General features: G+C 36.0%; 1 protein-coding gene across 4 annotated transcripts in view; it reads left to right on the forward strand.

The window, feature by feature from the left end:
- Positions 1-13,095, forward strand: part of LOC134851561 (ranBP2-like and GRIP domain-containing protein 3) — a 315,621-nt gene that overhangs the window by 280,539 nt on the left and 21,987 nt on the right. For all 4 annotated transcript variants that reach the window (XM_063867699.1, XM_063867701.1, XM_063867700.1 and 1 more), the window contains exons 2-8: positions 820-889; positions 4,629-4,946; positions 6,518-6,733; positions 7,098-7,243; positions 7,496-8,258; positions 8,573-8,878; positions 9,409-9,506. In XM_063867699.1, coding sequence (XP_063723769.1) covers positions 827-889; positions 4,629-4,946; positions 6,518-6,733; positions 7,098-7,243; positions 7,496-8,258; positions 8,573-8,878; positions 9,409-9,506 — 1,910 coding nt within the window. In that variant the 5' untranslated portion in view covers positions 820-826. The remainder of the gene's footprint in view (positions 1-819; positions 890-4,628; positions 4,947-6,517; positions 6,734-7,097; positions 7,244-7,495; positions 8,259-8,572; positions 8,879-9,408; positions 9,507-13,095) is intronic.

A 13,095-nucleotide genomic window follows, 5' to 3' on the forward strand; every position in this document is an offset into this window, starting at 1 on the left:
TGGGGCATCATTGGCGACATCTTTGATTTGATGCTAGAAGCATATTGTAAATTGCGCAACGTAGGCGACGCAGGTGCCGCGTGACTCTGAAATTCCTGGTCATCAGCGAATGCGTCATCGTCTACGTTTGATTCTTCGAATTGATTTTCCCAGAATCTCCGTTCTGAAAAATAAAAAGTAGTCATTTTTGATTATGATTTATATGTTCATCACTATATACATATCCTGGTTGAATGAAATCAACGAACGCAACAAAAAAAATAACAAGGATGAAGCTATTTAGAAAAATTAACAAAAGTAAATGAATAGCAGTTTTTATTGTGATCATAGTTATCTTGTCGGATTAACGGGGCAAGGCGGACAAAAAAAATAATTGGAAAAACTGGTAGAAAAATTGGAACACTTCATCTGTACCAAAATAAAACCATGAATTACTGTCTCCAGTTTGAGACTAGCAGCGTAGCGTTCAAGGTTCTCAAATTTAAAAATAGCTTAGATTTTGGGAAAGGAGGGTTTGGAGAGAGTTTTTCATTGGCTTATTTTATGTTATTCACCGTTTTCACTCATCTGTCTCTTTGACATTTTGCTGTGTTTTTAAGCGTTTCTTGGTGATATTTAAAATATTCTTGGTTTTGTTTCATCAAATTATCAAACTTGATTGGCGACTTCTCTAAAACCGCTGTGAAAAAAGGTCAGAAGTCGTTGCTTAAATGCCGGATTTTTGTAAGCATAAGTAAAATTCTTTCATCAGCTCTTATTTGAATTTTTTGTTTCAAGTGAATTTGACAGTTGTAATTATTAGTATAATTTTTTCTTTTCAGATATAATGAAAACGAAAGAATCGATTGACAAACATGCTAAATTAGTGTTATCTCAATCCGGAGCTAAAGTGAGTATTGTCAAAGTTGCAAGAAGAAGACTGAGAAGGATTGTGGGGGGGGGGGGGGGGTGTTTTTTTGTTTTAGAAAATCAGGTTCACTAAAATTTCAGGCTTTTTGAATATTAATTACGCTTGCGATTAGAAAGCGTTATCAAATCGGAATATAGATTTTTTTTCGGTTTAACAACTTGTTTAACAGAGTCACTTGGTTCACAATTAATTCAAATTTCGAAGCCTCTCCGGTACCCTTAGTCTGGAGGTAACAAAGACGCCTGAGACGGCTAAGGTCCTTTGTTAGAATCTGACCAGGCATATTTTCTTTTCAAACGGAAATATTCAGTTTAAAAAAAATTGTCGGCTTATTATTTGCTTATCTATGTTATGTCGGCTTAGTTGTCACATTTTTTTGCTGTCTGCAGTTTTAATTGTAGTTGCTTTTTTATGTTTTCATTTACTCCTGCAATTTGAAATTCTATTCAGTTTACAACATTTTTCGGCTTAATTTTTTTTCGGCTTTTGTTTTATCGGCTTACTAACCTAATTTTGAGTCGTTCGATGGAACCATAAATTGTATGCTTTCCTCCGGATTGCAGAAAATCTCAGAAAATAATTTATAATTGAATTTTTTTTCTTGAAAATACTTTTTTTCGCTCGACTGCTTGTGAATTTTCATTAAACCTTGTCGAAATGTTTCTCTGGACGTGTTTTTGGCAAATAGAACATCATTGCAGACAATTTTTAGAATTTTGTTTTTGTGGTTTTTCCGAAAATTTTTCCGTTTTCTTTGGATTTTGTTGTTTCCTTTCCTGTCTGCTTGCTTGCTATGCTATTTTTGCGGTATTGCAAGTGATGCGAAGCTCCGCTTCGCCTCTGAGTCAAAACGATCTCTTGTCCAGGCGTAAAAAATCTGTAAGCAGGCTATTTCTATCTTATGTGCCATTTATATTCAAAGACAGATCAAATTGACAACACTGAAACGTCTTTGCACGAAGATTACTTGACTGCAAGACATCTTTCTTAATACGGCAGTTTTCTATGAGACTTCCTCTTGAAATTTTCGCAATAAATTTCAGATTTTCGGAAAGTTTCTGTGAATCAGTTTATATGCAAAGCTTGTGAGATAGAATGAATTCTCCCTTTTTCCAACCTAAGTCGCAAATATTAGTGTACATTTTGAAAGTGTTCTGTTTTTGCAGTATGTGCATAAGATCAATAACCAGCTATTAAGAACAGCCATTGCTAAGGATATTAACACGGACTATTGTATTACAAATAGCACTTTAGTTTCAAGTTATAGATCTGTAGCGTATAGGTAGAGAAGGAGATTCATAACGAAATAAGAGGATTTGAAGCAGGGTAGGGTGAGATGTTTTAAATGAACTTTTTCATATACTAGTTAAAATGCGTCCGCTCTATAATTTGAGGCATGTTAGTTTTTTTTTCAAAATGACTGGTGCTGCTAATGCGTCATATTTGGCTTGCATCACTTAGCAATTATGTAGACTCATAGTTGGCGTGCGTCACTTAAGAAATTATGTAGACTCAAAGTTTTACTCATTCAATTTTTTCCCAGTAGCGTTATCGGTCCTATTTTTGCTTTTTGATGCGATGTGCAATTTCGCCCCTGTGTAATACTAAGGGTAGTTTCAGAGTGGTGTAATCGTGCCTTTAATAGACGTTTCTTCAAACGTGACAAACGTTTCTTTAGACTTCGAATAAATTTCTTTCATTACACTTGGGAGAGCAAGTGTCTAGTGTCTTGTAATCGGGAATTAGACTTTTTTCCATAAACAACTTTTCTTACAAGAAACTGAAGTTGCTTTATAAGTGAGCGTCTGCAACTTCGAGACTGCTTCCCACTTGGTCTCGAGATAACGCAGTCGTGTTGTACCCTAAGGTCTGGGGATTTTAGTCACGGCCGGACCTTGTTCTTCTTTCAGTATATATGAAATTGAAATGTTTTTCCGGTAAAAATTGAATTGTCGGACTTTCGTTTGTCTACCCAGTTTCGTCGTTTTTTCGGCTTAGGTGCCCAGATTTCTCTTGTACTGTAAGCAAGTATCATGGTAGTTGCAAGTCTTGATCATTAGTTTCCGGGGCAGAAAAAACGTCAATTTTTTGTTCAACTGGTGTCTGCTCGAAAAATTGTCGGGATTGTTTCCGCTCGTTACTTTTTGTTGCGTTGCTAATTTAAAATTCAAATATCCTGCTTGGCATGGTAAATTAGAGTTCCTGTTTGATGTAAACAGGTTTTATCGAAATGTATGGGATTGGGTTTTTAATTTTTCTAAATATTTTTTGAGACGTTTTCGATTTTCTTGAAAATGGATCCACCGATTTTCAAGACAGCGGTATTAATGGGAAGGCCGCCTACTCCCGCCGACTGTTTGCCTGCAAAACATTTTTCAGTCTCTTTACCACACTGTCTACAGCTTTCGAAAAGGTGTGTGGGGGAAATATTTGACCCATATTTTTGGATTTTCTTCATTTTCTCTTTTTTTGGGAAACTCCCTTCTTAACTTGCCACGACCAATTTATTTAAACAAAGTTATGGCCCTCGGAATAGTCAAATTTAATTATTTTTGACTTTTCTCGAAAACTACAAGCCAAAATCTGATATTGTGGGTTCAATCCATAGAATGGTTTGTGAAAAGCTCCCCTGCATTCAGCTACGCCCAAATTTTTTGATTTTTGACCGTTTTAAGGTTTTTTTAGTTTTCGCAAAATCTACCCTCCCAATTCTGAGGTTTGGGGCTCAATCAAAATAATGGTTTGGTGGAAACTCTCCTGCATAATCGACTACGCCCATTTTTCTACTCAAAAAGATATGGCCCTTGGAATAGTCAGCTCTGATTTTTAACTTTTCTCGAAATTCTGAGTTTTTGTGTTAAATCCCGGAACTGTTTGTGGTAAGCTCCCCTATTTGACGCTAAAAATTATGGGTCTTGGAAAGTTCGATGTTTGTTTTTTTTTGCCTTTTTTGAAACTATTTTGACTTCTCTCGATTCTCGAAAACTACCCTCCCAAATCTGAATGTTTGTTTAATCGAAATAACAGGTTGTGTGAATTTTTCTGCATAAGTGGCTAGGCCCAAAACTACTCATACAAAAAGCTATGATTCTGGAAAAGTCAAAATTTTGATTTATCGAGCTTTTTTCTGAAACTTTTCGACTTTTCTCGAAAACCTGCCCTGTCAATTCTTAGGTTGAATTTTCAATCAAGAAACTAGGACATCGGGCGAAGTCCAATTTTTGAAATAACGCATCCCTAATTGCATCAGTATAAAAAATTTCAAAAATATGAAGCAGCTACCTCCAGCTTTAGCTGTGCCCCTAATTTTTTCTTTTAATGAGACATACGAACATTTTGGTTCTTTTTTTCAATAAATTCAAGTTTTTTTTTTTCAATAAATTCCATTTTTTTCAACTTCATTTGATTTTTATGTTTTTTTTATATCACTCCGTTTCACCTTTGTGCTCAATTAATCATAAGTGGAAAATTGTAAATGAAACGATGATAACAAAAAATTATGAAAAGCAAGTTAATTGGATCTGTATCGATAAAAAAATATTCGCAGAAACTATTTTGTCACGTTGGCCAAAAAGTTTCAATTCAAGAAGAATGGTTTGCGCGCTTAATTTCGTCAAAATTCTAGTAGGTGGTAGAATTGCATGATTTTTGGGCATTGGACTATGAGGGATATGAGTTCTTTCTAGGGATCCTCACTGAATGTTTCCTTGTATTTTAGGACGGGAAGCACTCTTACAATTTAGCGCGTCTCTACTTTGAAGCTCATTGTTACGATGACGCCAAATCGCACGTGAACGCATTCCTCCAGTCCATCGGAAACTCCGATTGGCGAGCTCACAAACTACTAGCCGACATTGAATTAGCCGAAGGATGTGAACAAGACGCTCTTCACACGTATAAGGATGTACTGAGACTGCATCCAGACTGTAAAGATGCGTTGCTGAAGGTGGCATTTTTGACTGCAAAATTCAACCCGGTTGAGCAGGCCGAAAAGTGGATGAAGGAGATTGAAAAGAGATACCCTTGCGAAGGAAAGGTAGACTGTTATTTGTTGTTGAAAATAGTAGTTATAAATTAGTAGTCATTAGCTTTCAGATAGTTTTTTTTAGAAAAAATTTAGTACCATTCAAACGTTCATAATCTTTTTTATACGCTTGCGATTAGAAAGCGTTATCAAATCGGAATATAGACTTTTTGGGCTAACAACTTGTTTAACAGAATCACTTGGTATCTTGGTTTATAATTAATTCAAATTTCTAAGTGTCTCCTGCACCTTTAGTCTGGAGTCAACGAATGCGCCTGGGACGGCAAAGGTCCTGGGTTCGAATATCACCAGGGCCAGTTTTTGTTTTTAACCGGGAAAAATCTCCGTTTCAAAAAATTATCCGCTTATTATTTGTCTGCTTATGTTTTGTCGGCTTAGTTGCCACATCTTGGAATCTTTTTGCTGTTTTCATTGTTGTTGCTTTTTATGTTTTCATTTACTCCTGCATTTTGTAATTCTTCTAACCTTTATTTCGTTTCTTTTCCCTTTTTCGCTTAAAAAATTTTTTGGCCTGAAGTATTTCGCCTTATGTTTGATTGACTTACTACCTATTTTTGGGTTTTTCGAGGGAACCATAATTTGTAGGCTTTCTTCCGGAACTCTTTTCATTAAACGCCGTCGATTGTGTTTCTGGACGTGTTTTCCTCAGCTAGAACATCATTCCAGAGAATATTTTGAAACTTTTTAGTTGTGTTTTCTTCGAAAGTTTAGTTTTCTTTGGATTTTGTGGCTCTCTTTTCCTGACTGCTAGCTTGCAATGCTATTTTTGTGGTATCTGAGTTGATGAGAAGCTCCGCTTGGCCTCTGTGTAGACCTAAATAGATGTTTACGCATGTGATTAGCAAGCGTTCTGAAATTGGAGTATAGATTTTCTCGGGTTAACAACTAATTGAAAAAAATTGGTTGAATCCATTGGCATTTTTGATATCATTTTTGATGGAATGGCTGGAAACAATTTTGTTGAGTATGTGTGCATTTTAAATGGCCGTTTTATGCGAATGTTTGTTGTCGGTTTCAAAAAAACTCTTCAAAAATTTTTTTTCTTTTTTCGCTGATTGTTTTCATTATTTTTTCTTGTTTTCTTCAGCTTAAATGGGTTCGGCTGATGATATATCTGTTTATTTGCCTCATAATTTGTCCTTTGAAGGGTAAAACTATTTTGTATTGCATTTGTGCTCTTTTTTACGGGGGTGTGAAAAACGGGAGTTTAAGATTTTTATAGCTCAAAATCTTTTATAGCAATTTTTTTCGGGTCATTTGTTTACCCAAGTGGTGTCTGCTCGGTTACCGTTTAGTTAATTTTCACTGGCAATTGTGTTTTTCAGTATCTTTTTTTCGAAATCAACTACCCTCGAGACAAATAGAAAAAAAAACTATATAAATTTTTTTAATATCTTTTTTTTTCGAATCAGTGGCTTTTGACCTTTTTTTTTCGGCTAGCCGCCATTCTATTTTTTGACATATCGAAATTGGGGTGAAGATCTGCTTCGCATCTGTGTTGAAAGATTCTAATTTTTCTCGAAAATTAGAAAAAGTTCAGTTAAATACATTTTTTTTTTCAGTTGAGTGACATCCGTGACCTCGTGAACAGTCGCAAATCTGGCAACCATCTAACTCTGTTGAAACAGAAGGCGGTCCAGTGTGGAAATGACGTTGAAGCGCAGTGCCAACTGCTGAACGAACTTGTCAACTCGGGCCAAACCCGACAGGCATTCGAACATGTAGTCGAGAAGTTCGGACTGTTCAATAGGTCCCTTCAGTGGCAGAGGATATGCGAGGTTAAATATAAATTTTTTGCTGATGACGGGTTTGTTTTCGGCTCAACGGGCGTCTTTTCAAGAACTTTTGCTTGTGATTTTGATTCTCGTATGATTTTCCTCAAATTGAATTTTAAACGAGACGCGAGACAAACGCATGTTTTTGTGGATGTAGTTTCGATATAGTTAAAAATAATTTTTTGGCCTAATGAATTCTCATTTTCTGCCCTCTATATTGTTATGCTATCTTTGCGTTGTATTGCAAGTTTTGCGAAACTCCCATAGGCCTCTTTGTATAAACTTGTTCGTTATCACTTGAAAAACCTTTGATTATTTTTTAAATTATATTTGATAAGAAAAACCTTTGATTAAATGTCGTTATCAGGTTGTGTTAGAGAACTTCATGGCCACATCTCCCAATTCAGAGCGGGAGAAGATAGGAAACTTCATGATTCTAGTCACCTACTACCGTCAGATTCTGCTCACAGCTGCAACCGCACCTCTCAACTCTACCAAGCTCCTCATTCAAAAGTAACGTCTGCTCTCACATTACTGCGCCACGCTTTTCATTGGATTTTTGCGGAAGATTAAAGTTATCTAGCAAGATTTTAAAATGGCTCTAGAAAATTAGATCCAAGTTGAAAGGCTTGATAGTACTTTTTCTGTAATTATGTTCAGAAAAATTCAAAAATTTATACTTTTCTTGGAATTATTGTGTACACGTTTGCATTTTCCAGGAATCTGAATTCTAAACCGAAGAAATATCATGCTTTTTGTTTTCAGATTTGACAGAGGTCTGTTTCGATTTGTATCTGGCTACGGAGTCAACAAATTAGACGATTCTTCCGAGCTAGCTTGCTGTGCGAAGGAGATGTCGGCCTGTCTTTTGACAGCAGTTGCCTTAATCATAAACAAGATTCTTCTTCAGAAAACGTTTTCACTTGCATCTGTAGATATGCTACTCGTCAGTTTATGTAAAACTGGACTGTCGTTGCAACCACATAAATTGAGTCTTTACTGGGTTCCCAATAGCTTCAGTTTCAATTCAGAAGGAACTTCAGTAAGCTCTTCGGCTCATTTCGACCTGAAACCGAGAACTATTTGGTCAGCTCTTGGCTGTGAACGAATGACGTTTTTAAGTCACATTTGGAACGCAGTCAAAACTGAACGCAAACTAGATTCGTCAACGATGAGTAGTTGTAAACTAGGAGCTGTTAGAGACCAACTTCTGAATACAGTTTACTCGGCAAATTCGCAGACAAGCAGCTCGTTTTTGGCTTCATTTTTGCATTTGTTGGAACCCTTTTACCCGAACTTGAACGAAATAGATCACACGTATAACTTGACCTCTAATGACCTCTACGTGAAAGAGTTTTTCAAACAGACTTGTGAAAGTGTGGAAGGGGTTTCTTGGATACTTCTGAGCAGATCTGGTTTCCCTGGCCAGAGAAATTTGGGAAGTGAGAGTTTGAAGTGGATGATGAGCGACAAGTTGCCGTTAAGTGTGGAGCTAAACGCAAACAGAGTTTCAAATCTTGATCTGCAGGTACGGTTTTGTTAGTATGACTGTATTGAAGACTTTTTGTAGAATATTTCTTAGTTTGTGTAAGATTTTTGGGTTTTCTAGAACGAATTGAATAGTGTCTCAGATAGCATGATTTTTTACTGCATCAAAATTTAGTTGACTCTCGGGCTAAAAGATCAGCAAACTTTTTTTTTGTAATTTGTCCACGAAGGCATATGTTTCCAATGCGCTGCGTACCAAGCAAAAAGTACGTATCAAGGTGGGGTTGGAACCAGCAGCCAATTGATTCTGAGACGAAGTCAATCTCCACTTAACCTTCGGTTCAATCTTTTCAGGCCTTTGCACTGGCAACAAGCTTCTGGGTAGGCGAACATGTTAAGTACTACAATAAACTCAGCCCTTTCTTGCCATCGCTGCCTCTTCTGTGCTCAGTCGCAACTCAAGAACAGTCACATTTCTGGCGCAGTCTCTTAGGAGTGGAGGGAAGATCGTCGGGAGAGAAATCGACATCGGTGGCATCAGGCGGGGGCACTCCTAATAAGGGGCGAAACGTGATTCAATCTCTGCAACTGATTCGAGGAGTGGTGCCTGGAATGCCGACTGCTGTTTTGGTTTCGTTGGCTAAGAGTTTCCAGAAACTTGTGAGTTATAAAGTTTTTAGGTCGACCAAAATGATTTTGGCCAAAATTTCTGCGCCGCAGGCAAAATTTTGAAAAACAGGCCAAAAATAGCGTTTTTAAGCTTTTTTTTTTGGAAAATTTTGACCAGAAATCGCGTTTTTTTGGCGCGCGCTTCCAACTCAAAATTAGTATAGATTGACGCCTTTAAAAAAATTTAAGGGCAGTCACCCAAAAATGGGTATCTCAAAATAGTACAGAGGGGGACCCTTTGGGTCGGCAGGGGGTCGAATCCCTGAGGGGGGGGGGGGGGGGGGGGGGGGCGTTTGCCCCTCCATTAAATTCGCTACTGGTTACAATGATAGCTGGCTAATCGAACAATGATTGCTTAGGTTAAAATGCAACCAGAATGAAGTAGAAATAGATGAAAATTTACATTTTTTTCATTTTTTCATTCATAGATGTTTCTCAAATTACTCTCAATGAAAAGTTCTAACAATCCGCATAACTAATTGAGCATAGAACCTTTTTTTTCATTAAAATGTTGTTTTTAGAGTGAGATTTCTGAAGACAGTGCTTGGTCGGATATCTACAGGCAGAGGAGTGTACACTACTGGGAAAAGGTGTTGCCGACCATCAAAAACATCACCAGGTAGCAGTCGTTCAATTAGATAAATGCATTTTGTCTGCAAGAGGGAACAACAGAACACGAGTTGTAAAGATGACCACGGTCTTATGCGGCTGATTTTTTCATTTTGAGCTTGCAATGTTGTTAGATTTTTTTTTCGTGTGGTCGACAATTCATAACAAGCTATAATTCTTAAAAGGAAACATTCGTGACAAAGACGATAATGAACGAAAAATGAGAAGTTAATTTGTTTCTAAGTGCGGTACTAGCTAGTACTGAAGCTTGCTCCGCTGCGCTTGTATTCGGCACGAGTGGTGCAGTGCGTGTGAGTCAGTGAAATTAGAGTACTGGAATTTTCGCCTGTTACAAACTGTTAAAGAAAGAAAGAAAGAAAGAATTTATTTTTCCGATTGATAAATATAGTCATTAGCAAAACAAAAGTAATTTCATCAATGCATTTATCATCGGAATGGACAACTAACGAGACCATTGGTCCACATAAATGTTGCCCTTATATAGCACACATACTGAATTTAACATCAAACAAAAGAAAGAAAATTAACAAAAAACAAAAAATACGTGATTTTGATTTTTACCTAATTGAAAACATATTGTTCTTCATAGCGCTACCTATAGCAGTTCAGCTGATGCTCCGGCATGGGAACACGTCGCTTCAAAAAACAAAAAAAAATGAAGAAAATTTTCTAAGTTTTCGGGAAAATAATTATTGAGAAAAAATTCAAAAAATCATAAAAAGGGCCATATCTCCTAAACTAAAAGGTTCTGGAGGGTCATATTTTTTCACATAAATCGCAACCTATAGTTGATTGTCCTGTAGCATTTAACCAAGGTACTGAAATTACACAAAAATTAAAAACTGAAAACTAAAGTTGCCAGCTCGTTGTTACCTAGCAGGTATCCATTCTTAAATTTATGATAAAAACTTGTAATTTTTGCATTTTCTATCCCATCTTCGAGTAAGCCTCTAGTTTTCAATACGTTGTAAAGCCTAGACCCCCGATAGGCAATTGATTGCCGTTCAAATCGTTTTTTTCTAAATGATTCTTTAAGGAGGTTTAAATTAGCCCTACGCGTTACTTTAGTGGGATTTTCGAATTCAAACACATTATTCAAAAAATCCTCACTGTGTAGTTTGTTTACTGATCGGAGTACAAATTTTAGTAATTCATACACATGAAGCTCGTGCACGGTTAGCAGTTGATTTCTAATAAAAATGTCATCCGATTGTTCGCGACGATTTCGGAAGTAAATCAATTTTAAGATCTTTCTTTGAAGTATGTAAATCGGCATTAAAGAAGAGTAGCTGCAACAACCGTAAAAAAGAATACCGTATTGGATAGTTGATTTAATGTTAGTTCGATAGTAGTCTAAAAGCTGATGACGTGGAGCAAAATACCGTAATTTTGAAATAATGCTTGACTGTTTCGCTAATCGCATTCTTACATAATCAATTTGCGAAAAGAAGGATAATTTTGAGTCTACATATATCCCTAGGTATTTACAAACAGGTTCAAATTTAATAGCACAGCTGTTTAATTGAAAGGTCATTGAATTGGAAGTCTTAATATTCAATTGTACTGTTTTATCCATATTAATAACTAATTTATTGGCATTTAGCCACTAGTTCAAGTAAGAGATGTCATTTTCAATTGCAACATTTACTTGTCCTAAAGCAGTGACATTGGTGTCGTCTGCAAAGAGGACAACTTCAGATGATTTGCAAACATGAGGAAGGTCATTTATATATATAAGAAAGAGTAAGGGACCCAAAATTGATCCTCGAGGAACACCGCTTTTTATAGAAGACCAGTTTGAAGAGACGCCATTTATTTCTATACGTTGTTTTCTGTTCTTTAAATACGATTCAAACCAATCATAAGTAATTTCTCTGATTCCATAGGACTCTAACTTCTGTAATAAAAGAGAATGTTCAATTGTATCAAATGCTTTTTTCAAATCAAAAAAGAAAGTAACAACATTTTGATTACCACATGACCGCATTTTTTCAGTAAAATCAACGAGTGCGTCTATTGTACTATGCTTTGACCGAAACCCAAATTGTCTACTATAAATAAAAGAGAATTTTTCAAGATAATTGTAAATACGAGTGTACATGGCTCTTTCAAATATTTTACTCCAGACAATTAAAAGCGATATTGGTCGGTAATTATTCTCATCAACTCTGGAACCACTTTTATGCATGGGTATGACTTTTGCTCTTTTTAATTTATCAGGAAAAATGCCTTGGCTGAAGGATTTATTTATTAACAGGGTTAAGTACGGAACGGTAGCAGATAACCGACAATTTAACTAAAATGTTATTAATATTGTCATCACCCGACGACGATTTATTATCAAGTTTGTTAATTATTTGTTCTACTTCAAGTTCAGTAACCTGATAAAGAAACATTGAGTGTCCCACTTGTTTAAGAGGTGGTAATGGTAGACAGTTCATGTCTTTTTTAAGTTGAGTGCCAATTTCGGAGAAAAAAACATTAAATCGTTCAGCAACATCAAAAGGAGTGCTGCTGACATGACTCTAGTATTGTTTGCATCATATATATTTTTACCACTTAAATCATTGAGTAATTTATATGTTTGTCTTGAGTCCCCAATACATGCAGAGAATTTGTTACGGTAAAACTTCCGTTTTGCCCTTTTAATTTCTTTTTCTAGCTTAAATCTTAAGTTCTTGAAATTTTCCAATAAATTGGAATTATTTGGTTGACATTTCCATGAACGATGTGCTCTGTTTCTTTTGGTTCTTAAATTTTTCAACTTGTTGTTGAACCATTTCGGCTTTTTTAAATCAGTAATTGTGTTTTCCCGCATGGGTGCAAAATTTGTGGAAACGTTATTAAAAACCGCAGAAAAAATGTTAAATGCTGCTGATGGATCTGCAATATTGCAGATTTCTAACTCTTTTTCATTCAGTTCAATTTGCAATGAGTTTATGTACGTATTGGATTTATCTTTATCTTTGACAAAATTAAGGTCACGAAAAGTCTGAGTTTTTTCATTTTTTAAACTAGGTGGAGTCCATTGCAAGAGGACAGGAAAATGATCAGAGAAATTTTGGTATTCTAAAGTGTGTTGATAGGCTTCATTCAGGTTTTGATAAATGAAATGATCTAGACAAGTGTTTGATGTTTGAGTAACTCTTGTTGCTTTTGTATCACCTAGTTCGAATCCATTTGCAAAAATACAGTTCATGTAATTGTTCGATAGTTGATTAATCTTTGATATGTCAATGTTAATGTCGCCACAGATTATAAAAGGAGTTGATGGCGAATAGTTTTCTTCTAAAAAATTCTCGAATGTATCTATGAACCGTAGTTTGTTAATTCTAGGTGGGTTGTAGATTACTGCTACTTTGAATTGGTAGTTATCTTTTTCAATAACCACTAGAATGCATTCCTCGAGGGTTGTGCTGATTTGTTTTATAAGCTTGAAATCTTTGCGTATTTGTATCATTACTCCGCCTCCGCGAGTTTTACGGTTGCATGTTGCAAACTTATTGTAACCATCAATGAGATAGCATTTATTATCATCATTTTCTGTTAGCCACGTTTCTGATAGGCATAGAATGGGG

Source organism: Symsagittifera roscoffensis, chromosome 7 (genome assembly GCF_963678635.1).
Source record: "Symsagittifera roscoffensis chromosome 7, txSymRosc1.1, whole genome shotgun sequence".
In the NCBI taxonomy this organism is placed as follows: Eukaryota; Metazoa; Xenacoelomorpha; order Acoela; family Convolutidae; genus Symsagittifera; species Symsagittifera roscoffensis.